Raw genomic sequence first — 24876 nt, 5'->3', positions numbered from 1 at the left:
CGAGTCCACCCACAGATGCCTTGGAAGCAGGGTCTGTCCATCTCCTTCTGAAAGATCCCAGCCATTGAAAATGCTATGGAGCACAGTTCTACCCTGACACACATGGGGTTGTCACGAGTTAGAACTGACTCGATGGCAGCTGATTAGGTTCTTGGTTTTATGATTTTGATCTGAATATCTTCTTCCTGGGGGTAATCCATATAATTTCTTATTTCGTAATTTATTTGTACCCGTTGCCGTTGAGTCAAGTCTGACTCATAGTGACCCTATAGGACAGAGGAGAACAACCCTTAGAGTTTCGAAAGAGTGGCTGGTGGATTTGAACTGCCGACTTTTTGGTTAGCAGCTGCACTCTTCACCACTGTGCCACCAGGGGTCCTCATAATTTACACTACTTAAAAAGAAAAAAAAATTAAATAAATTAATGGAAGGCAAATTGGAGTTTAGTAATCAGTTAACAAATGTGGTAGCAGAGGGTGGGAGATGTTTCAGAGAGCCCAGGAGGAAAAGCCCCAGGAGAAACCAAGTGCCCTCGCCAGTGGTGTCACTAGGATTGGTGGCACCCAGTGCGGTAATTCATGGTGTCATCCCTCCACCCATGGACCTCATCCTGGATCAGATCTAAGCAATGTTTATTATCAATTTTAATCATAGAATAATATGTGATACAGGTGTAAGTTGCTTAAATATAATATTTCTTAGATTATACGAATACTAAGAACAAAATCGATTTGTAAAATTTTTCTACATTGAATTACAACATTACTAGTACATAAGCGGAAGCGTTTTTTTTTATTTTTCTCCTTCTGTTCCTTTAATTACCACTTCATTCTCAAAAAAGTTATGGATAGAGGTTCATGAATACTGATTACCACAATATGGTAGCTAAAACACCAGAAAATTTGACAAGATCAGTGACTATAAAAACGCTGGCAGCAGCAAAAACAACAGTATGCTTGTAGTGTGTGCAGACGAGACCTCGTGATTTGAAGCGTCATTGTAATTGGGTAATAATGACAGCTCTGACTGGAGGGCATTAGAAGGTTCAAAAAGTTAATTAGCATAGCTTTAGCCTTGTGTGTGTATTGATACAGGTAAACTGGCCTTACGAAAAATGTTTTTATGACTATATTTAACTACAGGAATTTTGTATAAAAAATAACAAATTTCTGCTGAAACACAGCACACAAATTTTGGATGTAGTCATTTTGATATCACCCCCTCTGACAGTGTCACCCAGTGTGATCTGGGACCCCTGCATCCCCCTAGTGAAGCCACTGGCCCCTGCTCTGTTTTCTGATCAGGAGACTAGTGAGCAAAAAATTTGTTAGTGGAGTGGTTAAGTCTAAAGCCCAGGGGCAAAATGAGCTGAATAAAAGGCTGATTCCTCTTTACAAAAAGACTGAGTCAGCTCCTCCTTGTTCAGGACTTTTCTATGTGCAAGCTGAACTCTGCGAGTGCACGATTGCTTCTCCTGCTCGCCCAGGCCCACCCAGGCACTTAAGTGTGTCTGGGTTTATATTTTTAATTTGAATATCTTTTTTCTGAGGAAATCCATAGAACTTTATATTTATGATTCACACTATTAAAAAAAAAAAAGACGGAAAGTAGCGCAGAGATTATTGAGTTCAGTCTTCAGTTTCCAAACTCAATGGAAAGGCTCTGAGACAGTGGGAGGAGGTTTTTCCCCCAATCACACAACCAATGAAAGAGCTCTTCAGTTCCCAAGGCCGGGATCCTCCTCACTTCCCCTCACTGTGTTTACAGGAGAATGGGTGTGCTCCGGCCCCTTGCTACTCAAAGTGTGGACTGTGGACCAGAAGCATTGGCCTCACCTGGGAGCTTGTTCGAATTGCAAATCTCAGGTCCACCCGAGACCTGTGAATCAGAATTTGATTTTAATAAGACCCCCAGATGATTCGTGTGAAGAGGAAAGTTTGAGAAGCCCTGAAGCTCGCTCCATTGAAATAACAGAAAAAATAACTTATTGGGTGCTAGTGTTTTTCTCTGAGGTGGGACCAGGGTGTAGACATTGGCTCTCAGTAGCTCTCTGGCCTACTCCTCTAACTCTACGGTCTCCCCCATCCCCAATTTTTTAAAGTTTTTCTCTTGTTGAGAACATACTCAGCAGAATACATACCTATTGCAGAGGAAAAACTCCAAGTTTGCTTTAAGTAAAATAAAGTGGTTTGTTGGAAATGTACGGATTATTTCAATGGGAAAACATGGGCTCCACTGAAGTGAAACCAATGAATTTAAGATGGTGCTGTTGCAGAGCCCTAGCAACAGGGCAAAATCAGGAGGTATAACCTACAATAATCTGATTGGTGGACAATGAAATAAGAGAATTAAAGGCAGAAAATTGAGAAGCAGTGTTTTGGATGTTATTGGTTACAAAGTTACATTTGGCAAAATGGGATTGGTTGACAAGAAAAAATATTGTGGGATATGATTAATGTTGTAATGACAAGTCTTGGTTATAAGACTTTCACATAGGATTACTCATGGGAACACGTTTTATATATGAACAGATTTTTCTGGGGGTGGTCTGTGTGTTACAGGGTGGCTACAAAGCAGATATCCTGAGAACTGTTAGAATAACTCGCTTAAGGCAAAACATTTCCTGAGGCTGTGTTGTACTAAAGGTTTGATAGCTATTTAATATCCCTGGAGACAATGTGTGCCAGCCCTGCGGGCTGACCACAGAGAAAAACAGCTTAGTAAGCGGATCTAGCTTCTGTTACAAAGGTTAACTGCTCTGTAGTTAAAGCTACAGTTAAAGATGGGGTTTGGGTCCCGGCTTTAAATAAGCCATTTTACTTTTAGTCAAGTGCCTCTAAGACATATACCAATTCAACGGTTTCTACACATAAAGTTCAGTGACACTGATCCCATTCTTTGAGTTGTTCATCCATTCCCACCCTCCTTTTTTAAATTGTTTCTCCCCCATTAACAGAAACTCACTGCCCGCTAAGCTTCCTATTTAACCTTTTGAATTGCTGTTGTCAGTTTGATCCCGTATAGGTAGTTCTTGAAAAGAGAACAATGCTCAATCCTGACCCCAATTCATGGACCCACACGCACACACATAACCACACTTACATGCAGCAATACGTGTGTTCTTTGTCTCTATCACACACACACACACACACACACACACACACACACACACATACTTGGCAGGTCCCCCACATGCACTATGCTCTACTCAACTGAACTACATGCACTCGCAGTCAGTTGCCCAGACATTCCAGGCTTTCTTTATGCCTCCTTGTCTGCACCTGCTCTCTGCCATTGTCTTTAATGCACTCCCCCAACCATCAAGATGGAAACCTGGCTACCTTCTGTTTGTCCTTCAAGAGCAGCTCAGCTCTTAGAAGCTTCCCACATTGAGCAAGGTGTGCTCCTTCTCTGTGTTGTTAGAATACTGATGTATACCTTTATTGGAGCACTTTTTCTCATGGGGAGATAATCATAGACTTTATTGTTTGTCACCTTGAAAGGGAAAAACCATCTTCTACTTAGGAAAGAGTGAACTAATATAGAGCTAAGAAATCTGACCAGTGCTTATCTATAAGGAGCAGTGAAGTATAGTAGTTAAAAGCATCACCTTTGGAGTCAGAATTCCTGGATCCAAATCTTGGTACTTTTACTAATAAAACCTTGAGATGCTACTTAATCTCTCTGTGAATCAAAATCCATTCCTTCTCTGCAAAATGGGGATAGTAATAGTATCTACCTCACTGGGTGGTTGTGAGCATCAAATGGGGTAGGAAAACAAAACAAAACAAAAAAACCCAACATTGTCACTGAGTCAATTCTGACTCATAGCGACCATACAGGACAGAGTAGAGCTGCCCCATAGGGTTTTCAAGGAGCGGTTGGTGGGTTCAAACTGCCGACCTTTTGATTGGTAGCCAAGCTCTTAACCACTACACCATCATGGCTCCATAAATGGGATAGAATTGCCTGCGAAATGCTTAGACCAGAGCCTGGCATTTTTGTAAGTGCTCACTCTATGTTTGCTATTTTGCTGCTATATATATTAAAAAAAAAAAGGCTCCTTAAATTTGATAAGCACTGTCTGTCTAGTTATCTATGGCTGCATTACTTTGTGGCTTAAAGCAACAACAGTATTTATTTTGCTCATGAATCTGCCATTTGGGCAGGACATGGCGGCTCCATTGCTCCATTTAGTGTCTGCTAGGTGTCATGAAGACTGAGGCTGGAATCATTTGGAGGCTCGCTTATTCACATGTCTGGTGGCTGATGCTGGCTGGCAGCTGGGACTCGGTGGGGCTGTGGCTAAAACACCTATGCCTGGCCTCTTTATGTGGATAGGGCTTCTTCCAACATGGTGGCTGGGTTCCACTTAAGTGCAAGGATCTCAAGAGAGGAAGCGCCAGATGGAAGCTGTATGACCCTTTTTAACCTAGCCTTGGAGGCCATGCAGTGGCACTTCTGTTGCTTTTTCTTTTTTGGAAGCAAGTTATTAAGCCCAGGTCATAGTCAAAGGGAGGCGAATTAGACTCCGTCTTTTGGTGGCAATAGTGTCAAAGAATTTTTAGGCACACTTTACAGTAAATCAATGCCCTTTTATCAATATGGGGCAAACTTGGTGGAGAACAAGGTGCTGGTTGGGGCAGAGAAGGTTGGCAATGGGTTTTTCCTAGAAGTGGTAATGAGATAAATAGCCAACTGCAGCGTGGAGGTTTGACCTGCATCAGTTGAGCTTTCTGCACTCTTAAGCTGATGACATCTTTATTAGTGTCACTGAAACATGCAATGTACCATCTCAGCCTCGTTTCTCTGACTGATAGTTCTCTCCTTTCCATTTCTATTGAATGGGAGGCTCCCAAGGAAAGGACCAAGGGAAAACATTGTGAGGGCATTTAGCCAAACCAGTAGGAACTTTCAGACCAATTGTTTGGAGTTATGTAGACAAGATATCCAGAAAAGGGGCTTCATTTTTTACTACGTTGACTGAATTTACTCTACATTTTAATATGGTATAGTCACATTTATTTGGGAAACTTCAAAAGGCCAGGTTTTCCTTAATTTCCACTTTTCTTCCTTTACTGTCTACCATGGAAACAGTATTTCTCTCTTTCTCCCTCCCTGAATGAGAAAATCATCAGTCAGAGAAATGAGGCTGAGATGGTATATTCCATTTTTCAGTGACACTAATGAAGATGTCATCAGCTTAAGAGTACAGAAGGCTCAGCTGATGCAGGTCAAGCCTCTATGCCGCAGTTGGCCATTTAACTCATTAGCACTTATAAAGAAAAAAACCCATTACCAACCCCCCTTCCTCCCTCACTCCCTCCCTACCTCTCTTTCTCCCCAACTTCCTTCCTTTCCATCTTCCCCAAAGGTTTATTGGGCAGGTGTCATGCAGAAAACCACAAGGCTTTTGTTGGCTGAATGCTATGCTGGAAGTACTTGGAAGGAATGGGACTAAACTGAGGCCAACAAAGGTTGGAAGCTGAGCAGACCTAACTTGGAAAAAAATATCCCCTCCCTGCCCTGACTCTAGAATTCTAAATTACTAAGTTCAAGGAACTGTTTAAAACTCCAGTATGAGTTAGATTGGTGGTGCTATCCAGGGGTTTGTCTGGAGGTAGGAGAAGAAGGGCAGGCTGTTCAAGCTTCGGGGCTCATGGTTACCCATGGTCATGGTATTAGATGGGTTGTCAAGTCATAGGAGGGAGAACCCACTTCCTTCCTGGGGAGGGCCTGGTTGGACAAGAGTTTTACAGTTGGTTGGGGTATCAGATCTGACAGGAAATTAGCATGGGGATGAGGATCCTGGGACCAGACACAAGGCCAGTCATGTAGACTTGCCTTATCATATGAGAGTAATAGGGAGGTTGCAGCCTGAGGCTTACCCAGGCATCCTGACCAAATTCATTCTTGGTGGAGACGGAACATAGGTGCAGAAGATGGCTTTAAGGTACTCTCATGGATGGCTAAGGCAGTCCTGTGAGGCAGTACTCACCATGGCTCACAACCTGGCAAGGCTAAGTCTGCAGGGAACAGATGTTGAAACCCTTGCTGGACAGGGCTGGATCAGGCAGATAAACTCATAGTCTGGAAGGAATAATCAACCCATACATTATTACAATATAGTATGATGCATACTATTGAATGAGTTTTCACAATCTTAACTCATTTTCTCCAGTGTCAGTGATCTAACAGTGGAAAACTGTTCAATACGTGTTCTGATCTGTGGGTTGGGAAATTGGTGAAATAAGGAGAACCAGGAATCTTCATGGATCCTGATCCTCACCATTTCCCTTTTCTGTGTGTCTTCCAAGTATCCAGAGAAAGCTCAGGGCCGGGAGGAGCACAGGTTCAGCAAGTGTCTACTTTCTTGACTCAAGGAGCAGGACTGAACAGAGTCAGGAGGAAACTGCCTACTCTGCTCAACTCTAAGGAGATTTATAACATTCTGCAAAGCTGGAGGGAAGGAATTAGGCAAAAGATGTTTTTTCAAGCAATTCATACCAACATGAATCCAAACCCAACCCACTGCCGTCGAGTCGATTCTGACTCATAGTGACCCTATAGGACAGAGTAGAACTGCCTGGAGAGCTTCCAAGGAGCGCCTGGCAGATTCAAACTGCCGACCTTTTGGTTAGAAGCTGTAGCACTTAACCACTACCAACGTGGATATGCTAGAAAAAGGCACGGAGCCTGAATGCTTTAATTTCATCCCAGGGGGAACTCACTCAGTAATGAAACCAAAATCAAAAGTTATAAATAAGAATAAACGATTCCAGGTGTTTTTCTAAAAAGCAATTTTGTGATTTCCTCCCCCTAGCTTTTGTAGATTCTGATAGTCATAGTAAATATTGCCTTTAAACAGTTCAGCTGCTTTTAAACAATGACCTATGGATCAGTAGTGGACTGGCTACCTAAGAATCACCTGGGGGAGGCCTTGTATACCAGTTAAAATTAGAGTCTGAGTCTTACTTTTGGAAATTCTGACTTAGAAGAGTGGGATTGAATACTGGTGTGTGTGCTTCAGATAGATCAGCCGTGTTTGGTGACAATGATCTTTAGCCTGTGGCAACCATCCATTACTGATAGGGGAAAGTGATTATAAGCGTTGCTTCAGGTGGTCAGTTGAATCGCGTAAAATAGATTTAGGTATTTTGAGGTGTGGAGGTGGCTATAGTACATAAAAAAAAAAAAAAATATCTTAGGAGAGCTCATTGCCGTGCTTACACCAGGGCTGGACGATGGTAATATGAAGGTCTACCAGAGACCTCAAGAGTCCTACCAGGACATCCCTGGAGGCCCCTGAAGGCATGGTGGGCTCCACTATAGACTAAAGGCATCATGGAATCCATCTCAGCCTGAGTCTAGTCCAGAGGTCCACAAACTATGGCTCACAGGCCAAATCCAGCCTACCTAGTTTTGTGAATAAAGTTTTCTTAGGACACAACCCCACCCATTTATTTACATGTTGTCTATGGCTGCTTTCTTGATACAACAGAAGAGTTGAGTAGTCACAACACAGGCCATCTGTCCTGCAAAGCTGAAAATATTTAATATGCAACCCTTTATAGGAAGTTTGCTTACCCATGGTCTAGAACATTGGACCTTGTGCTGTGGTGTAGAGCACAGAAATGGACCGAAGGGCTGAAGTTCCCCTTTTCAAACTGACCAGATGATAAAATACTTTTTATGTCTGGGATGAGTCCACCTTTGTTCAAACGTTCCATGTCAGTGAGGTTTTCCTGGACCATTTATTTAAAATTGTAACCTCCCATCCTGGCGCTCCCCATTCTCCTCTCTGCATTTTTTTTTCATCTATAACCGTGGTGGCGTAGTGGTTAAGACCTACGGCTGCTAACCAAAAGGTTGGCAGTACAAATCCACCAAGTGCTTCTTGGAAACCCTATGGGGCAGTTCTCCTCTATCCTATAGGGTAACTATGAGTCAGAATCCCAGTGGGTTTTTTTTTTACAACCCATATTGGTAACTAACTTACTGTATATATTTTATACTTCTTAAAAAAAATTGACTCTATCCTCCAACTAGAATGTAGTTTCCCATAGGCAGAGATTTTCATGTGTTTGTTCCCTGCTGTATATCCTTAGTTGCTAGAAAGCTGCCTCCTTCATAATAGGCATTTAATAAGTGTTTGTTGAATACATATAGAAAGGGAGAGTAATAGGCATATTTCATAAATAACACCGTATCCCGAAAAGGGGAAAAAACATAGTTCATGACTTTGAGCAACACAGAGGTTAATAGTTACAGTGCAGGTGAGTGAAGAAAATCTAGGTAGTGAAAATAGTAGGATGTTGTTGTTGTTAGGTGCCATCGAGTTGGTTCTGATTCATAGTGACCCCACGCACAACAGAACAAAACACTGCCCAGTCCTGCGCCATCCTTACAATCGTTGTTATGCTTGAGCTCATTGTTGCAGCCACTGTGTCAATCCACCTCGTTGAGGGTCTTCCTCTTTTCTGCTGACCCTGTACCCTGCCAAGCATGATGTCCTTCTCCAGGGAGTGATCCCTCCTGACAACATGTCCAAAGTATGTAAGATGCAGTCTTGCCACCCTTGCCTCTAAGGAGCATTCTGGCTGCACTTCTTCCAAGACAGATTTGTTCGTTCTTTTGGCAGTCCATATGGTATATTCAATATTTTTCGCCAAAACCACAATTCAAAGGTGTCAACTCTTCTTCGGTCTTCGTTATTCATTGTCCAGCTTTCACATGCATATGATGTGATTGAAAATACCATGGCCTGGGTCAGGCACACCTTAGTCTTCAGGGTGACATCTTTGCTTTCCAACACTTTGAAGAGGTCCTTTGCAGCAGATTTACCCAATGCAATGAGTCTTTTGATTTCTTGACTACTGCTTCCATGGCTGTTGATAGTGGATCCAAGTAAAATGAAATCCTTGACAACTTCAATCTTTTCTCCGTTTATCATGATGTTGCTCATTGTTCCAGTTGTGAAGATTTTTGTTTTCTTTATGTTGAGGTGTAATCCATGCTGAAGGCTGTGGTCTTTGATCTTCATTAGTAAGTGCTTCAAGTCCTTTTCACTTTCAGCAAGGAAGGTTGTGTCATCTGCGTAATGCAGGTTGTTAATGAGTCTTCCTCCTATCCTGATGCCCTGTTCTTCTTCATATAGTCCAGCTTCTCGTGTTATTTGTTCAGCATACAGATTAAATAGGTATGGTGAAAGAATACAACCCTGACGCACACCTTTCCTTACTTTAAACCAATCAGTGTCCCCTTGTTCTGCCCCAACAACTGCCTCTTGATCTATGTAAAGGTTCCTCATAAGCACAATTAAGTGTTCTGGAATTCCCATCCTTTGCAGTGTTAACCATAGTTTGTTATGATCCACACAGTCAAATGCCTTTGCATAGTCAATAAAACACAGGTAAACATCCTTCTAGTATTCTCTGCTTTCAGCCAGGATCCATCTGACATCAGCAGTGATATCCCTGGTTCCACGTCCTCTTCTGAAACCAGCCTGATTTTCTGGCAGTTCCCCGTCCATATGCTGCTACAGCCATTTTTGAATGATCTTTAGCAAAATTTTGCTTGCGTGTGATATTAATGATATTGTTCTATAATTTCCACATTCAGTTGGATCACCTTTCTTGGGAATAGGCATAAATATGGATCTCTTCCAGTCAGTTGCCCAGGAAGCTGTCTTCCATATTTTTTGGCATAGATGAGTGAGCACCTCCAGTGCTGTACCTGTTTGTTGAAACATCTCAATTGATATTCCATTATTTCCTGGAGCCTTGTTTTTCGCCAATGCCTTCAGAGCAGCTTGGACTTCTTCCTTCAGTATCATCGGTTCCTGATCATATGCCACCTCTTGAAATGGTTGAATATGGGCTAATTCTTTTTGGTATAATGACTCTGTATTCCTTCCATCTTCTTTTGATGCTTCCTGCATTGTTTAATATTTTCCCCATGGAATCCTTCACTATTGCAGCTGGAGGCTTGAATTTTTTCTTCAGTTCTTTCAGCTTGAGAAACGCGGAGCGTGTTCTTCCCTTTTGGTTTTCCACCTCCAGCACTTTGCTCACGTCATTATAATACTTCGTCTTCTCGAGCCATTAAAAATCCATTGCCTTCTTGCGAGGCCCTTTGAAATCTTCAGTTCATTTACTTCATCAATTCTTCCTTTTGCTTTAGCTGCTCGATGCTCAAGAGCAAGCTGCAGAGTCTCCTCTGACATCCATCTTGGTCTTTTCTTTCTTTCCTGTCTTTTCAATGACCTCTTGCTTTCTTCATGGCTGATGTCCTTGATGTCATTCCACAACTCGTCTCGTCTTCGGTCACTAGTGTTCAATGCGTCAAATCTATTCTTGAGATGGTCTCTAAATTCAGGTGGGATATACTTTTGTGTTATCCTACTATGACTCAAGGTCATAGTAGGATAACACAAAAGTTATTCTTTCTTTTCCTGTCATAGAGCAAACTGGGACCTAACTTCAACGTAATTAATCAGCTAATTGGAGCGCTTTGCATTAGGTTGGTCCTTCCCAGCACGTATCTGCATAAATAAAGCATCTGCAGGTGCCTGAGAGGCTTCCTTTCTGTGAAAGATGATTTGTGTTCATTGTTTTATTTACAGTTAAGGCTGGGCAAAGGAGATTTCCATCATTTGTATTAGATATTTTCTCATTATGAAAGATCTGCAGAGAATACTTCATAAGTTTACTAAAGACATATTAAAATAATGAAAACTAAAGTCCTGATACATACTACAACATGGACGAACCTTAAAAACTCTACACTTAGTGAAATAAGTCAGTCGCAAAATGACAACTATTTTATGATCCCACTTATATGCCACTACCTGTCTGTCAGTTTGTCATACTGTGGTAGATTGTGTGTTGCTGTGATGCTGGAAGCTATGCCACTGGTATTTCAAATACCAGCAGAGTCACTCATGGTGGGCAGGTTTCAGTGGAGCCTCCAGATTAAGACAGACTAGGAAGAAAGGGCTGGTGAACTACTTCTGAAAATTAGCCAATGAAAGCTCTATGGATCAGCACAGAATGTTGTCTGACACAGTGCTGGAAGAAGAAAAGATGGCGCAGGACTGGGGAAACTTGTCATTCCGTTACACATTCATGTGAGTTCTGTTTTACATGTACATGTATTGGAGCCAATTTAATAGTAAGTAACAACAACCACCTATATGAAATATCTAAAATAGGTAAATGTATAGAGACCATAGTTTATTAGTGTTTGCCAGTGGTGGGGGAGAGAGAGAAAGAGGGGGCCATTGCTTCGTGGGCATTGAGTATCTGTTAAAAGTGATGGAAAAATTTGGAAATGGATAGTGTTGATGGCCGCACAGGATGAAGAATGTAATTAATGCTACTAAATCTTACATGTAAAAATGTTGAAATGGCAAATGTTTTTTATGTATGTACTTGCCACAATTGTCTTAGTTACCTACTGCTGCTGTAACAGAAATACCACAAGAGGGTGGCTTTAAGGAAACCCTGGTGGTGTAGTGGTTAAGTGGACGGCTGTGAACCAAAGGGTTGGCAGTTCAAATCCGCCAGGTGCTCCTTGGAAACTCTATGGGGCAGTTTTAATCTGTCCTTTTGGGTCGCTATGAGTCGCAATTGACTCAACGGCACTGGGTTTTTTGGTGGCTTTAAAGAATAGAAATTTATTTTCTCACAGTTCAGGAGGCTAGAAGTCTGAATTCAGGGCACCAGCTCTAGGGGAAGGCTCTCTTTCTGCCGGCTCTGGGGTAAGACCCTTTTCTCTTCCAGCATTCCTCGGTTCCTTGGCGATCTTCACATGGCATCTACTTTCCTCCATCTGTGTTCCCTTGTCTGTGGGTCTATGCTACTCCTTAAACCCAGAAGTAATTAGGTTTAGGACACATTCTACACTGATATGATCTCATTAATATAAAAAAAAATCCTATTTCCAAACAGGATCATATCCACAGGCATGTTGTTGTGCGTCATCCAGTTGATTCCATCTCATTGCAACCCTATGTAAGAGTAGGACTGCCCCATATGGTTATCTAAGCTGTAATCTTTATGGGACCAGATCACCAGGTCTTTTCTCTCGTGGAGCTGCCAGTAGGTTTGACTCACTGACCTTTCAGTTGGCAGCTGAGTGCTTAATCATTGTGCCACCAGGACTCCTTTCCACAGGCATAGGGGTTGGGATTCCAACACCTGTTTTGGGGGACATGATTCAATCCATAACAACAACAGTAATAAAAAAAATATGTATGTAGTTCACTTAGCACCAAACTAAAACCAAACTCACTGCCGTCGAGTTGATTCTGACTCATAGTGACCCCACTTAGCACAATGGATGGGAATTAGTCAGCACTGTGAAACAGTGGTTAAGAGCTCAGGCTGCTGACCAGAAGGGTGGCAGTTCAAATCCACCAGCTGCTCCTTGGAAGCCCTATGGGGCGATTCTACTTTGTCCTAGAGGGTCGCTATGAGTCGGAATCAAATATTTAGTAGAAAAGAGTTATCCATATGCTTCTGGGGATTTTGTCAACTCTAGGAGTGTTCTGACTTTCATTATAACACCATTAAGTGTAGCTAAAACCACCCATTATCATGATACTTAAGTGAACTGATTCTATTATAAAGCAAGTAGTAGTCACATGTGTTTAAGAAAGGACAGCTCATTGCTATTTTCTTCCACAGTCCTTTTAGAGGCTTGGAAAAAGTCCTTCTTGGGTTGTTAATAAAATATCGGTCCTGTGGGGTACAAATGGTTAATGGGCTTGGCTGCTAATCACAGGGCTGGAGGATCCAGTCCACCAAGAGGCACCTTGAAAGAAATGCCTGGTGACCTACTTTTGAAAAATCAGCCACTGAAAACCGGAGCACAGTTCTACTCTGACACACATGGGGTCGCCATGAGTTGAATTCAACTCAATAGCAACAGATGGTTTCTTGTGTTGGTAATCACTGCTTTTGACGTGCTCCATTTTCTCCCTTCCCAATGCTCCCCGTGCCCTTTTTCCAGGCTTTTCTCCTGGAAATTCTCACATAGCCCCTCATACGAGAACTTTTGTAGCATAAATATATTTTCTTACTTGAAAATAAAATTACGACATTTTCTTTGCCTGTGCATCTAAAAGCATAATATTTAAGAAGGGTACATCACCCCGGTTACAACTGAAGTATTTTAGTATGTGTAAATCTGGGTAAACCTGGTGAGGCTATTTTTTGGAATAACAGTTTTAAAAAGTCACATTTGAATAGCACTTCTAATTTGCCACATGCATCTTGTCCCACTTCACCTTTATGTCTCTGACACTGAATTTTTAGGATGGGTAAAAATGGGTGTTGGATTTCTAAGACATCGGATGGTTTCTAATTTCTGACTTTCTCTCTCTTCCTCCCAGGGCTGATAGTCTACCTAGGAATGATGGCCGGGGCCTTTGTCCTGGGGGGCCTTGCTGATAAATTGGGCAGGAAGAGGGCTCTCAGCATGTCTCTGGCCATCAATGCCTCTTTTGCCTCCCTCTCCTCCTTCGTGCAGGGGTATGGAGCCTTCGTCTTCTGCCGACTCATCTCCGGAATAGGGTAGGTAATCAGATAGCATGCCTGGGCACTCTTAGACCAATGGTCCATCCATTCCAACAGTATAGTTCTGAATGGTGCCTCCAGAAACCTTGTACTCAGTTTTTTGTCAACTTTCAAAAATACAATGAAGTTAAACCTCAGATTGTAAAGTATGGCGAAAATTGCCTGAGACTTTTTCCCACATGCAGTGAGGAACTGCCTGGCTGCTCCATCTTTGCTTAGCAATCTTGACTGGTTAAAGAGGCATGGCTTCTTAATGAAAGCTCATGCTTGGAGCCTCCCAAATTCATTGGGTTATTTCACCAGGGAGCCTAAGGGTGGAGTATAAGGCAACTTTGTTTCTGCTATCACCATTTTTCCTGTATGGCTTGATTCTTTCTTTCTGGCATTTTCCGTTGCAGCATTGGAGGTGCTCTGCCCATTGTCTTTGCCTATTTTTCTGAGTTCTTGTCTCGGGAGAAGCGAGGAGAGCACCTCAGTTGGCTGGGCATCTTCTGGATGACTGGGGGCATCTATGCATCTGTGATGGCCTGGAGCATTATTCCACACTACGGTGAGTGCACTGGCCTTAAAGTGGCCCAGGGGGCCTTGTTTCTATGGTACCTGCATCCAAACAAGCCTTCCTGTTCTCAGCCTTATTCCCCATACTCACATGCAGTTCCTGTATGTGACCTTGATCTTTCTAAAGAACTTCTAACATGGCAGACACATCACTCATTTCAATACACATGTCTTTCTGGAAACAATGCAATCAGTTTGTCCTCCTACCCTTGGAACCTCCCTCCTTCCCTCCTTCCCTCCTTCCCTCTTTTCCACCCTCTTTTTGGGATAGCCCTGGTAAGGAGCCCTGGTGGTGTAAGTGGTTAAGCACTTGGCTGCTAGCCAAAAGGTCAGTGGTTCACACCCACCAGCCACTGCATGGGAGAAAGATGTACCGGTCTGCTTCTGTGAAGATTTACAGCCTTGGGAACCCTATGGGTCGGTTCTGTTCTGTCCTATAGGGTCGCTATGAGTTGGAATCGACTTGATGGCAATGGTTTTATTTTTTATAGCCTTGGTGGTGCAACGGTTAAGCAGTCAGCTACTAACGGAAAGGTTGGTGGTTTGACCCCAACCAGCGGCTCCTCGGGAGGAATACCTGGCCATCTGCTCCCGTAAAGAATACAGCCTAGAAAACCCCATAGGGCAGTCCTATTCTGTCACGTGGGGTCCCTATGAGTTGGAAAGGGCGCACAACGACAACAACATCCATCTTCTCATTCTTTCTTCTTTCTTTTCTTTTAACTGAAAAGATTTCAACCATTGTCTTCTCCAGCCCTCCTTCCCCCAGCAAATTAGATTTTGGTAGCCACATTTTAATGAAGAAGTAACAGAAGCCAAGAGCAGTTGGTGACTTGCCCAAAGTCACATGGCTGGCAGGTAGTGGGGGAGACTAGAATCCTGACTCCCCCTCTGGTACAGCCCACATTCCACTCTAGTGCCTTCCATCCCTCTTGTTGGGCTGCAGATGTGTACCAGGCAAGATACTCTTACAGAAAGGTCACGGTTTCAGCCAGGACAATTTTATTATCCTGGGTAATTGTGAACACTGGATTCTCTGGACAGGGACCTCGCAACATTAACTCTCACTATTGGTTTTGTCAGTAATAAAGTAGGGAGAAGGCAAGAGTTTTGAATTTGATTATGCCTTCTGAGTACACTAGGTAATAATATCAGCATCCTGCAAAATCAATTTGTGTGAAAACTGAAGCATGGGTTAACTAGGGATTATGGGGCTGGGCCTTGCCATCAGTTAGAACCCTGCAGTCACAGAGCAGCCAGTCCAAAAGGGTGGAGCAGACATCTGGACTCCTGAAGCTAACCAGACGTCCCAAGGTGTGCAGATGGTTAACCCAATCAGCTGCTAACCAAAAGGTTAGTGGTTCGAGTCCACTCAGTGATATTTTGACAGAAAGACCTGCAGATCTACTCCTGAAGAATCAGCCACTTAAAACCTTGTGAAGCGCGGTTAGACTCTGACACACATGGGATCCATGATTCACAGTTGACTTGACAGCGACTGGTTGGAAGCTAATCAATACTTCTCTGCCAGTTCACTTCTTTGGTGTCCTTGTTTTAAACCTGAGCCTCCGTGGTGTGTGTTCTGAGCTAATAGGGACTCCATGTATATCTTTATAAAAAGAAACTTTGGTCTAGACAATACCTACTGTATTAGTTAAGATGATGCTGAGTATATCACCCTGATAGACTAATGAACCCTGAACTCTCAGTGGCTTAACAGAGAAGTTTCTCCCTCATGTAAGGCCCAGACGGTGTTTCTGATCTGCAGGTAGCTCTGTTCCAGAAGTATTTCAGGGACTCAGACTCCTTCTATCATATAATTCTGCCATCTGCAACCTGTGCCTTATAAGGTCTCTGGTTTGGGGAAAGAGCATGGTAGTTATTCATGGTGGTTTAATGGGTAAGCCAGGAAGTCGAGCACATCATCTCTGCTCACATCCGTTGCCCACACCTTACTGCAAAGAATGCTGGGAAAAGGAATCTAGCTATGTGCCTAGAAAACAGAGGAAATGAGTTTGGGAACAACATGTAGTCTTTGTCATATCTAGTATTTGAGAACTCGCTGGATTTTGTATCTGAAATGGAGAAGAAATAGGAGCAGGAATAGTGAAATGAAGAGTTTTCCAGATAATTCTGTCACTATAGGCAGTTCTTCACAATTTTAGAGACAAAATTGCATTACTCCTGATAACAGGCTGTGCACTCTATCCTTCACCCAAACTCACACTTTGATTATCTTGTATATTGTGCCTTTGGTTATATGGTTTTGAGAAATTGCCTTTTTCCTGCCCACCAACACACACTTTTTGATATAATATCACTTCCTCTTATAACTGGTCCGACCATGTTGATGCTAAGAAACTATTTCCAAATTTAAGTTGAGTGACTGAAAAGCTTTTGCAGGGGGACAAATAAAACCTGAATAAATGCTGAGCCAAGACAGTGGTGCTGTGCGACTCGGGATGAGTCACTCCACCTTGCTCAGCCTTCATTTTTTCACCTGTAAAGTGTAGAATGTAGCCATTCATACCAGCCCTAAAGTTTGGTAATTCCTGAGATGCAAAGGGGAGTGTTGAGAACATTTTCAAGATGATTCTGACACTTGGACTAGCTTCCCTCCTGGCAGCATTAGCGATTGCAGGCCTCCTTTTTGCAGATACCTTGGAAACATACACCTCACACCAAGGCAGTACACAAAGGTCTTTGGTCTCCTTTTGATTAGATCAGCTCAGGTTGTGTCTACCTCAACCAATCACTATACCCTAGAGGATAGCACGTCCTTCCTGGAACAGGGAGTGGGGTTAGTCCCACCCAAACCACATGTCTGCAACATAGTGGGTGTTGGGAATTGAACTGTGTCCCCCCAATATATATGTTGAATTTCTGGCCCTTGTAACTGTGGATGTGATCCTGTATGGAAATAGGGTTTTTATTTTTTATGTTAATGAGGTCATGTCAGTGTAAGGCAGGTCCTAAACCCAATCACTTCTGAGTTATAAAAAGACCAAGATAGATATAGACACACACATAGGGCAGGACAGATGCCATGTGATGGCCCTCAACAAGGCAAAGAGCCTGGGGCTACCGACAAGGAAGGAATTAACGCAGCTGAGACCCTGATTTGGACTTTCAGGCTCCAGAACTGTGAGAACATAGCCACCTACTTGTGGTATTTGTGTTACAGCGGCACTAGGAAAGGAAGACAGTGGAGAGGAAGGGTGGGAGGGGTCTTGTGAGGTTGGACAGGCAGCCCATAATAATCACTTTAAACTGCATGCTTTTCTCACTTTACGTGCACGCTCACACACACACACGGTAATGTCTAGGTGTCTGGTTGCTAAGAAATCTCAAAGAATTCAGGTTGGGAGCATGCTGATCAAGATTCCATGAGATTTACTGAACGATTTGTATAGAAATTGTCAAATGGGAACCTAATTTACTGTGTAAAATTTCACTAAAAACACACAAAAATATTATTTAAAACGAAAAGATTCCACGAGATGCCTAAGGCGGGGGGGTGGGGGGCGCCCACAGCTGCTAGCTGATCCCTGCTGGTGGACAGAGGGAATTGTGTATTTTATCCCAAATGGACAAGACGTTTTGCCATTTTATGCCCGTGTGATATCTGTGAATTTTACATTACACAGTGAAACCTGTGAGAGCTGGAACTCGATGGGACTGCCCTGCTTACCTGGATCTCACACGTTTTCTACCTTAGACAGGGTGCAGTCTTAACACTTCTGTTGCTCGTTTTAGTGGAAAATACTTGAGTTTTCCTTCTCTGATAGATTTCCACCTTACACAGATTCCAGCTTTCGCAGGTTCTACTGCACTTTAAAATAGAAGCCTCTTGGATGATCATGCTGAATCAAAACAGGCTTTAGCTAGGAGGAAACTCTTCCTACAAATACAGTAGACTAAAATCACAGTGTAACAAGAGTGATTATTTATTTTAAGCCTCATTTTACCACGGCCAGATGTTTTGTTCAGAGAGAAGCAGATATTTGATGCTACTTCTCAATATGCCTAAGACAGTAATCCTCTAACATCCCTCCACTAAGAGGGGCCAACACAAGAAGTGACTGTAGGAAAGAGACTGATGTTTGCGTACGGCTTGTGTAACCCATTGAATTTCTTTTGTGGGAATGCAATGATGGTAAGTCTTAGCACCAGGAATTTGGGTGACTGACTCATTGAGAGAGGAAATTACAAAACTCAGAATGTTTTCCTGGGAACTCATGGGCACGGCCCAGAAGAAATGAATATATAATGGAAGATTAATTTTGATTATAGTCAGCACCACCAGCTGTTGTGAAATCCTGATGGAGAAAAGTAGGGCAAGCTGAAAGATCAGAGAGTGGAATAATCCCTGCTTCCAAATTAATATGGTTCCAAATATTTGGAACCACTTCACTGTTTAATTTTATTTAATTTAAGGCCCCAACGATCTGCCTAGTAAATATGATAAGTGCAGATGACTGAAATCACCATAAAAACCACAGAAGCATGAGGGAATAATGGATTTCAGATCATTTATACATATTATCATAAAGAACAAAAAATTTCCAGGCAGAGTGTAAGCCTTTGTAAATGCGCCTGCTGTGGCCCTTTTTGGTTCTCCACCCGAGTTGATTGTGATGCAGTTTTGATCAGCTTGACTTCTAATTACCCCAGAGTAATTTGTGGATATGAGTTGAGAATGTGTAAACATTGCTATGGTTTTATCTTGCCTTTTTCTACTGTTACTCCCAGGAGAAAGGAAAGGCTTTTAAATTAAAACGAAAAGAAAAACCCAGCAAGATGAGGAAGAGAAGAAGCCACACTGTGATTTGAAGAAAAGTGATTTGACTCTGATTGAGTGTGTTGGATGAAGTGCCTGTTCTGTTGCTGGGGCCAAGTGTGTTAAAGTGGCCACAGTCCTGCTGATTTTCCCAGCTGCCTAGTCTTTTAATTGTGCAGATAGAGTAGGCAATATCTACAGAAACAGCAGATATTGGTAAGGAGTCCATTGCAAGTAGAACACGTTGAACCACAGAGGGTGAGTGTTACAGACTGAATTGTGTTCCCCCAAAATATGTATCAAAGTCCTGACTCCTGTACCTGTACATGTGATCCTGTTTGGAAGTAGGGTTTTTCTTTTGTTATGTTAATAAGACCATACCAGAGCAGGGTGGGTCCTAAACCTAATCACCTCTGAATTATAAAAAGAGTAGAATAGACGAAGAGGCACACAGGGGAAGATGCCATATAAAGACAGACACATACAGCAGATGTTTCTACAAGCCCAGGAACTCTGAGGATTGCTGCAGTTACTAGAAGCTGAGATAGACAAAGAAGGACTGCTCCTACAGCCATGCCCTGAATTCAGATTTATAGCCAGCTGACCACCACCCATCTGTCAGTTTGTCATACTGTGGTGGCTTGTCTGTTGCTGTGATGCTGGAAGCTATAACATTGGTATTTCAAATACCAGCAGGGTCATCCACGGTGGACAGGTTTCAGCAGAGTTTCCAGACTAAGACCGAGTAGGAAGAAAGCCCTGATGATCTACTTCTAAAAATTAACTGATGACAACCTTATGAATCCCAACAGACCATTGCTTGATGTAGAGCTGGAAGACGAGCCCCCAGTCTGGAAGGCACTCAGAATACACAGTGGCTGCAACAGTGGTCTTGAGCGTAGCAACGACTGTGGAGATGCTGTAGAACTGGGCAACATTTTGCTCTGTTGCCACAAATCAAGACCTACTGAACGGCAACTAACAACAGCAGCTTCCTGAACTGTGAGGAAAAAAAGATCTGTTCTTTAAAGCCACCCACTTGTGGTGTTTTTCTGTTTGGACTGCATTAGGTAACTGTGACAGGGAGTAATGGAGAAGTCAAACATAAACCCTGCCCACCACTACAGTTTGCCAGTGTATTTGTTGTTGTTGTAATTTTTAAGTAAACTAAATAGTATATTTTTAAGTATTCTGTTTTTTAAGTAAATGAAATAGAAATTTTACATCTAGAGGATTATTACCTTCTAAACTTTAGAAATCAATGCACACACACACAGCAGACACATACACACACATACACACACATACACATGCACACACACACACACACACACATTTGGTCTTTTTTAGAAAGACTTGAAATTGTCTTCAGAGGTACTTTGAGTGGCCTAAGAAATCAGACTATTTTATACCCTCGGCATTTTTTTTTTAAGCCATTCTTTTGCTCATCTTTATCTTATTTCAATATCTCTGACACTAAATGTCATGAAGCTATTTTTAAATGATCCACCCTCAGAACGGGTGAATTATTGTTGGTTGCCTGGAGCTTTCACACACAGTGAGTCTGTGGAGGGATCATTACCTGCGTCTACAGATGGGCAAACCCATGGCCACACTGAGGCGATACAGCCAGGATTTGAATTCTGATCTTTGTGACTGTGAGAAGTCTGGGCTCTTTCCACTATGCTACCGGTCTTTAAAAGGGAGAAGTTTGCTGCCCTGGAGGATATTCAATAATACTGTGTTGTAGATCCCGAAGGCAATTTCTGACAAGGGATTTTAGAAATGCTTTGAGCAATTGCAGCTCTCCATTTAAAAAAAAAAAGGGGGGGATTTATTTGAATATAAAAGTTCAGCTTCTTTTTCTTTTTTTAAAAAAAATAGTCATATTAAGATTTACAGTGTTTTTCAAAGTGTGGTCCTGAACTATTGGCATCAGAATAAACTGGAGCTGGCATTGCCCTTGGACCAGGGCTCCCTGATGGAAGCCCCGTGCCTTATAAGGCCCCACTCTGGCCCCCCTCCGACCACACTCCTTCCCATGAGGCAAGGAGTCCCTGAGGGTAGGAGGATGTGTACACTGGGAGCCATGGCCCCCTTCCAGACCAAGCTCCAGCTACCCAGAAACCTGAATTCCCACTAAGCTCAGAATCAAGACAAGGACACCCATTCTCATCAAGGTGGTGTGTGTGGTGGGCCCATTTATGTCAGCCTGAGGCCCCTCACTCTGCCAGAGGGCCTGAAAGCTGGGCCAAGAAGGGATCCCACAAAGGCAGGTCCTGTGCAACTCTGGGCCTGGCCTTCAATTTGTAATTTGTCAAGGTAGGCAGGAGTTGTTAGTTGCTGTCGAGTTGGCTCCGATGCATGGCAACCTGTGTACAACAGAATGAAATGTTGCCTGGTCCTCTGATATCTTCATGATCATTGATATGTTTGAGTCCATTGTTGTGGCCACTGTGTCGATCCATCTCATTTTACTTTACCAAACACAATGTCCTTCTCCAGTGACTCATCGCTCCTGTTGACATGTCCAAAATAAGTGAGCTGAAGTCTCACCATCTTTGCTTCTAGGGAGGCAGAACATATTTTATTGAATAGTTTGTTAACTTAAAGTTGAATATGTAGGAATATAGGATATTACCTCTATCTGTACTATTATCCAGGGCCCTGCAAATGCCACGGCAGGCCTACGCAGGAATTTGTCAAAATGCAGATTCTCAGCTTCTATACCAGACTTGCACCTGAAGCTTTGGGGGTGCAACTGGGGAAATCTGCATTCTCACGTGCCCTCAACTTTGAGAGTCAGCCCTTTACAGTTGCTCTTTGGTTGTGGAAGAGACCATGTACAAGGAATCCTCAGTGGCTGCTTCTTCACAGGCTGGGGCTTCAGCATGGGGACCAGTTACCACTTCCATAGCTGGAGAGTGTTTGTCATCGTCTGTGCTCTGCCTTGCACCGTGTCCATGCTGGCCCTGAAGTTCATGCCAGAGAGCCCAAGGTTTCTGCTAGAGGTGAGTCATGCCTTCCCTACCCATGCATGAGAGACTGAACCAGCAACAAGAGTCCTAGCCTTGCTTCTTTCAGCCCCTCAGTTCCATGCCCTCTCCTGTTGGCACAATGCTACCTTCCCCCCAGTTGCAGAGCTTGCCCATCACCGAATCTGGGACCCTCCCTGTTTGTGATGGCTACATGGGATGAACTCATGAACTGTCAGAGCTGGAGAGACTCAGAGTTCCTGGGCCACAGGGAGAGAGAGCCATTCTCTGAGGCTAGGCAGTGGAGGAAGGGCAGCTCCCCAGGCTGCTTCATGCCATCCACTTTCTCCAGAGGTCCCACTATGAGCCTTTTAAAAAGCCGTGTGATGCTTCTCAGTGCTGCAGTGGGGTCTATGATAAAGCTAGTACCTATTGCAAGCCCTCCAGGATTTGCAGCTCTGCAGGGCCCCTACCTACCGGAGGGCTGCTCCCAGTATTCTGAGAGATGAGTCCTTCGAGCCTTCCAACTCTGAGGAAAGCTGGTGCTTGCAGTGGTCAGACAGGCCAGAGGCTGGCAGAGGAACAGCAGGACTCCAATTCAGAGTCCTCTTACATGCCTCCTTCTTGAGCTCTCTGCAGAATGATGCTCCATGGCTAATTCCCTCTTTGGTCCCATTGAGCAGGAGGCAAATGCAGCATGAAGTTTCTTAACCAGGGTTACCACGAAGTTCACATTTTGTTGTGTCTTTGCCTTCATCTCATCATTGAGGGACACACCTCCCACTTGCTCTCTGTTGAGCCCAGCAGTCGATTCTACCATATAACTGTGAATGGATAGTCATAGTATAAAAAAATGGTAATAATGCCAAGCACTGACACCATGAAGGTACAACCCTATTATTATTTCAACATGGGCTGGGCATGGAAAACTTGTCTTGGTCTTCATGAGTCCAAACAGTAATGAGTCCATGTTCAATCACCTCAGACCCAGGTAACAGCACCCTTTGGGTTTGTAGGGTTCTCCATCTCTTAGAACAGAGAATATATTCAGCAATGGATTTCCCGTGTCTCTTCCCTTGGCTTTACCAGATGGGCAAGCATGATGAAGCCTGGATGATTCTCAAGCAAGTTCACGACACCAACATGAGGGCAAAGGGGACCCCTGAGAAGGTGTTCACAGTGAGTATGGTTGCCTATGGCAACAAAAGGGCATGTCTCCCTCTTTATGCTTTTGGTTTGCTAAAAAAAAAAAAAAAAAAAATTGTATAAGCACATAACAGAAAGTGTATCAGAAGGAGAATAAAACTCTTGACATTCCTATAGCTGTAATATAATTATTCTTTGCATTTTGAGGATTTCCTTCCAGGTTTTTCTTAGTTAGCTAGTTAAAAATGATGACAGCAAAAACTAGCTATATTCGTATAGAGGTAAACAGACATATGTTTAAATATACATATATATGATTTAACAGTACTCATAAACGTCTTATGTGTTGTCACATGGTAACCATAGCCATCACTTTGATGAATATGTAATAATTAGGAACAGTAACACAGTTTTCCTAAATATGTACCTAATGTCGGTTATTTATTTACCCTGTTTTATTATGTTGTTCCTGTAAATATTGCTGCAACCAACCTTCTCCTGAACATTGTTTCTTTTGCTTCATCTTCTGAGTTTATTTTCTAAGAGTAAACCGAAAGCAAACCAAGCCCACTGCCATCGTTGAGTTGATTCCAACTCATGGAGAACCCATGTGTTACAGAGTAGACCTGTTCCATAGGGTTTTTCTTTGGCAGTAATCTTTATGGAAGCAGATCACCAGACCTTTTCTCCATGATGTTGCTGGGTGGGTTTGAACCACCAATCCTTAGGCTAGTAGTTGAGCGAAAACTGTTCAAGTCATCCAGGAATCTTTTCTAAGAGTTGACTCTTAGAAAGAAAATTATTGGCTCAAGGAGCGTGAATTTTTCCTAGCTCTTGAGATAGAATGTCAAATTACATTCCCATAGAGTCGTACCAGTCTGCAATGCCACCTGGAATAGGGTGTCCATTTGGCTACATCCTTACCAGCATTGGCTATTGGCTTGATTATTTTTCTTTTTCTTACTGGTTTAAAAAGTGAAAAACCAGTAAACTGTAATCTTTATGAAGATGTCCTGTTAGTTACAGAGATGCCGTGTTCCTCCTTTTCCAGCTCTTTGACCAACCTGGAGGAACATCGTTGGCAGGCATCTTTGTGCTCCTGTTTCTATAACTTCCTTTAAGACCTGCCTTCCTGAACTAACTCCCACCTAACTCCAGTCTGTTGTTTGGAGTCTTTGGAATCCATAATTTCAACCTAGAGTAAAACATTCGTCCATGTTAATCCGTTGCTTTAAACTCCTGATTTTGTGGCAAGATTGCATGGTAGCTAAGAATCTGCACCCTAGAGCTACACAGCCTGGGTTCAAATTCCGTTTTTGACGCACTCTAGTTGTGTGGACTTAGGCAAGGTACTCTCTATGCCTCAGTTTCCTCCTTGGGAAAAGAGCAATAATAATAGTATCTATAAATACAATTATTGTGTGGATGAAATAAAGCACGTAAAACAGTACCTGACTTGAAGTGTTACATAAAAACATAGGTGTTAACTATTACTCAAAAAGTCATGATAATATTTTTCAGAAATTAACCCAAGTAGTTAATTTTATAGAAAATGGCTTTATGTCGTATTTGCCCAATTTCAGTATTCCTAAAAACATCTAAAATATGGGACTAGTGATTTTATCGCAAACAAATTTATTAAGAAGCACAATTAATAGAAAATACTCCAAATAAAAATGTTGAGGACATAGTTGCTCTCCTAGTTCTCCATCCTGCCATTTTCAGGGGACTGCAGATGTGGAAACCAGATGTTAGCTGGGGGTTCCCTACCTACCAGGATTTGGGTATACTTGACTCATCCTCTCCCACCCCCAATTCCAAACCAAAGTAAGTTCAA

At 42.7% G+C, this 24876-nt stretch overlaps 1 protein-coding gene across 2 annotated transcripts in view; it reads left to right on the top strand.

Moving 5' to 3' along the window:
• The window catches only part of SV2B (synaptic vesicle glycoprotein 2B), a 76139-nt gene that overhangs the window by 19821 nt on the left and 31442 nt on the right, over window positions 1–24876 (top strand). For both annotated transcript variants that reach the window (XM_023553049.2, XM_003413901.4), the window contains exons 2-5: window positions 13397–13577; window positions 13979–14130; window positions 21796–21929; window positions 22983–23072. In XM_023553049.2, the coding sequence (XP_023408817.1) occupies window positions 13397–13577; window positions 13979–14130; window positions 21796–21929; window positions 22983–23072 (557 nt within the window). The remainder of the gene's footprint in view (window positions 1–13396; window positions 13578–13978; window positions 14131–21795; window positions 21930–22982; window positions 23073–24876) is intronic.

Source organism: Loxodonta africana, chromosome 13, assembly GCF_030014295.1.
Source record: "Loxodonta africana isolate mLoxAfr1 chromosome 13, mLoxAfr1.hap2, whole genome shotgun sequence".
Classification (NCBI taxonomy): Eukaryota; Metazoa; Chordata; class Mammalia; order Proboscidea; family Elephantidae; genus Loxodonta; species Loxodonta africana.
This window is presented reverse-complemented; position numbering and strand designations above follow the sequence as displayed.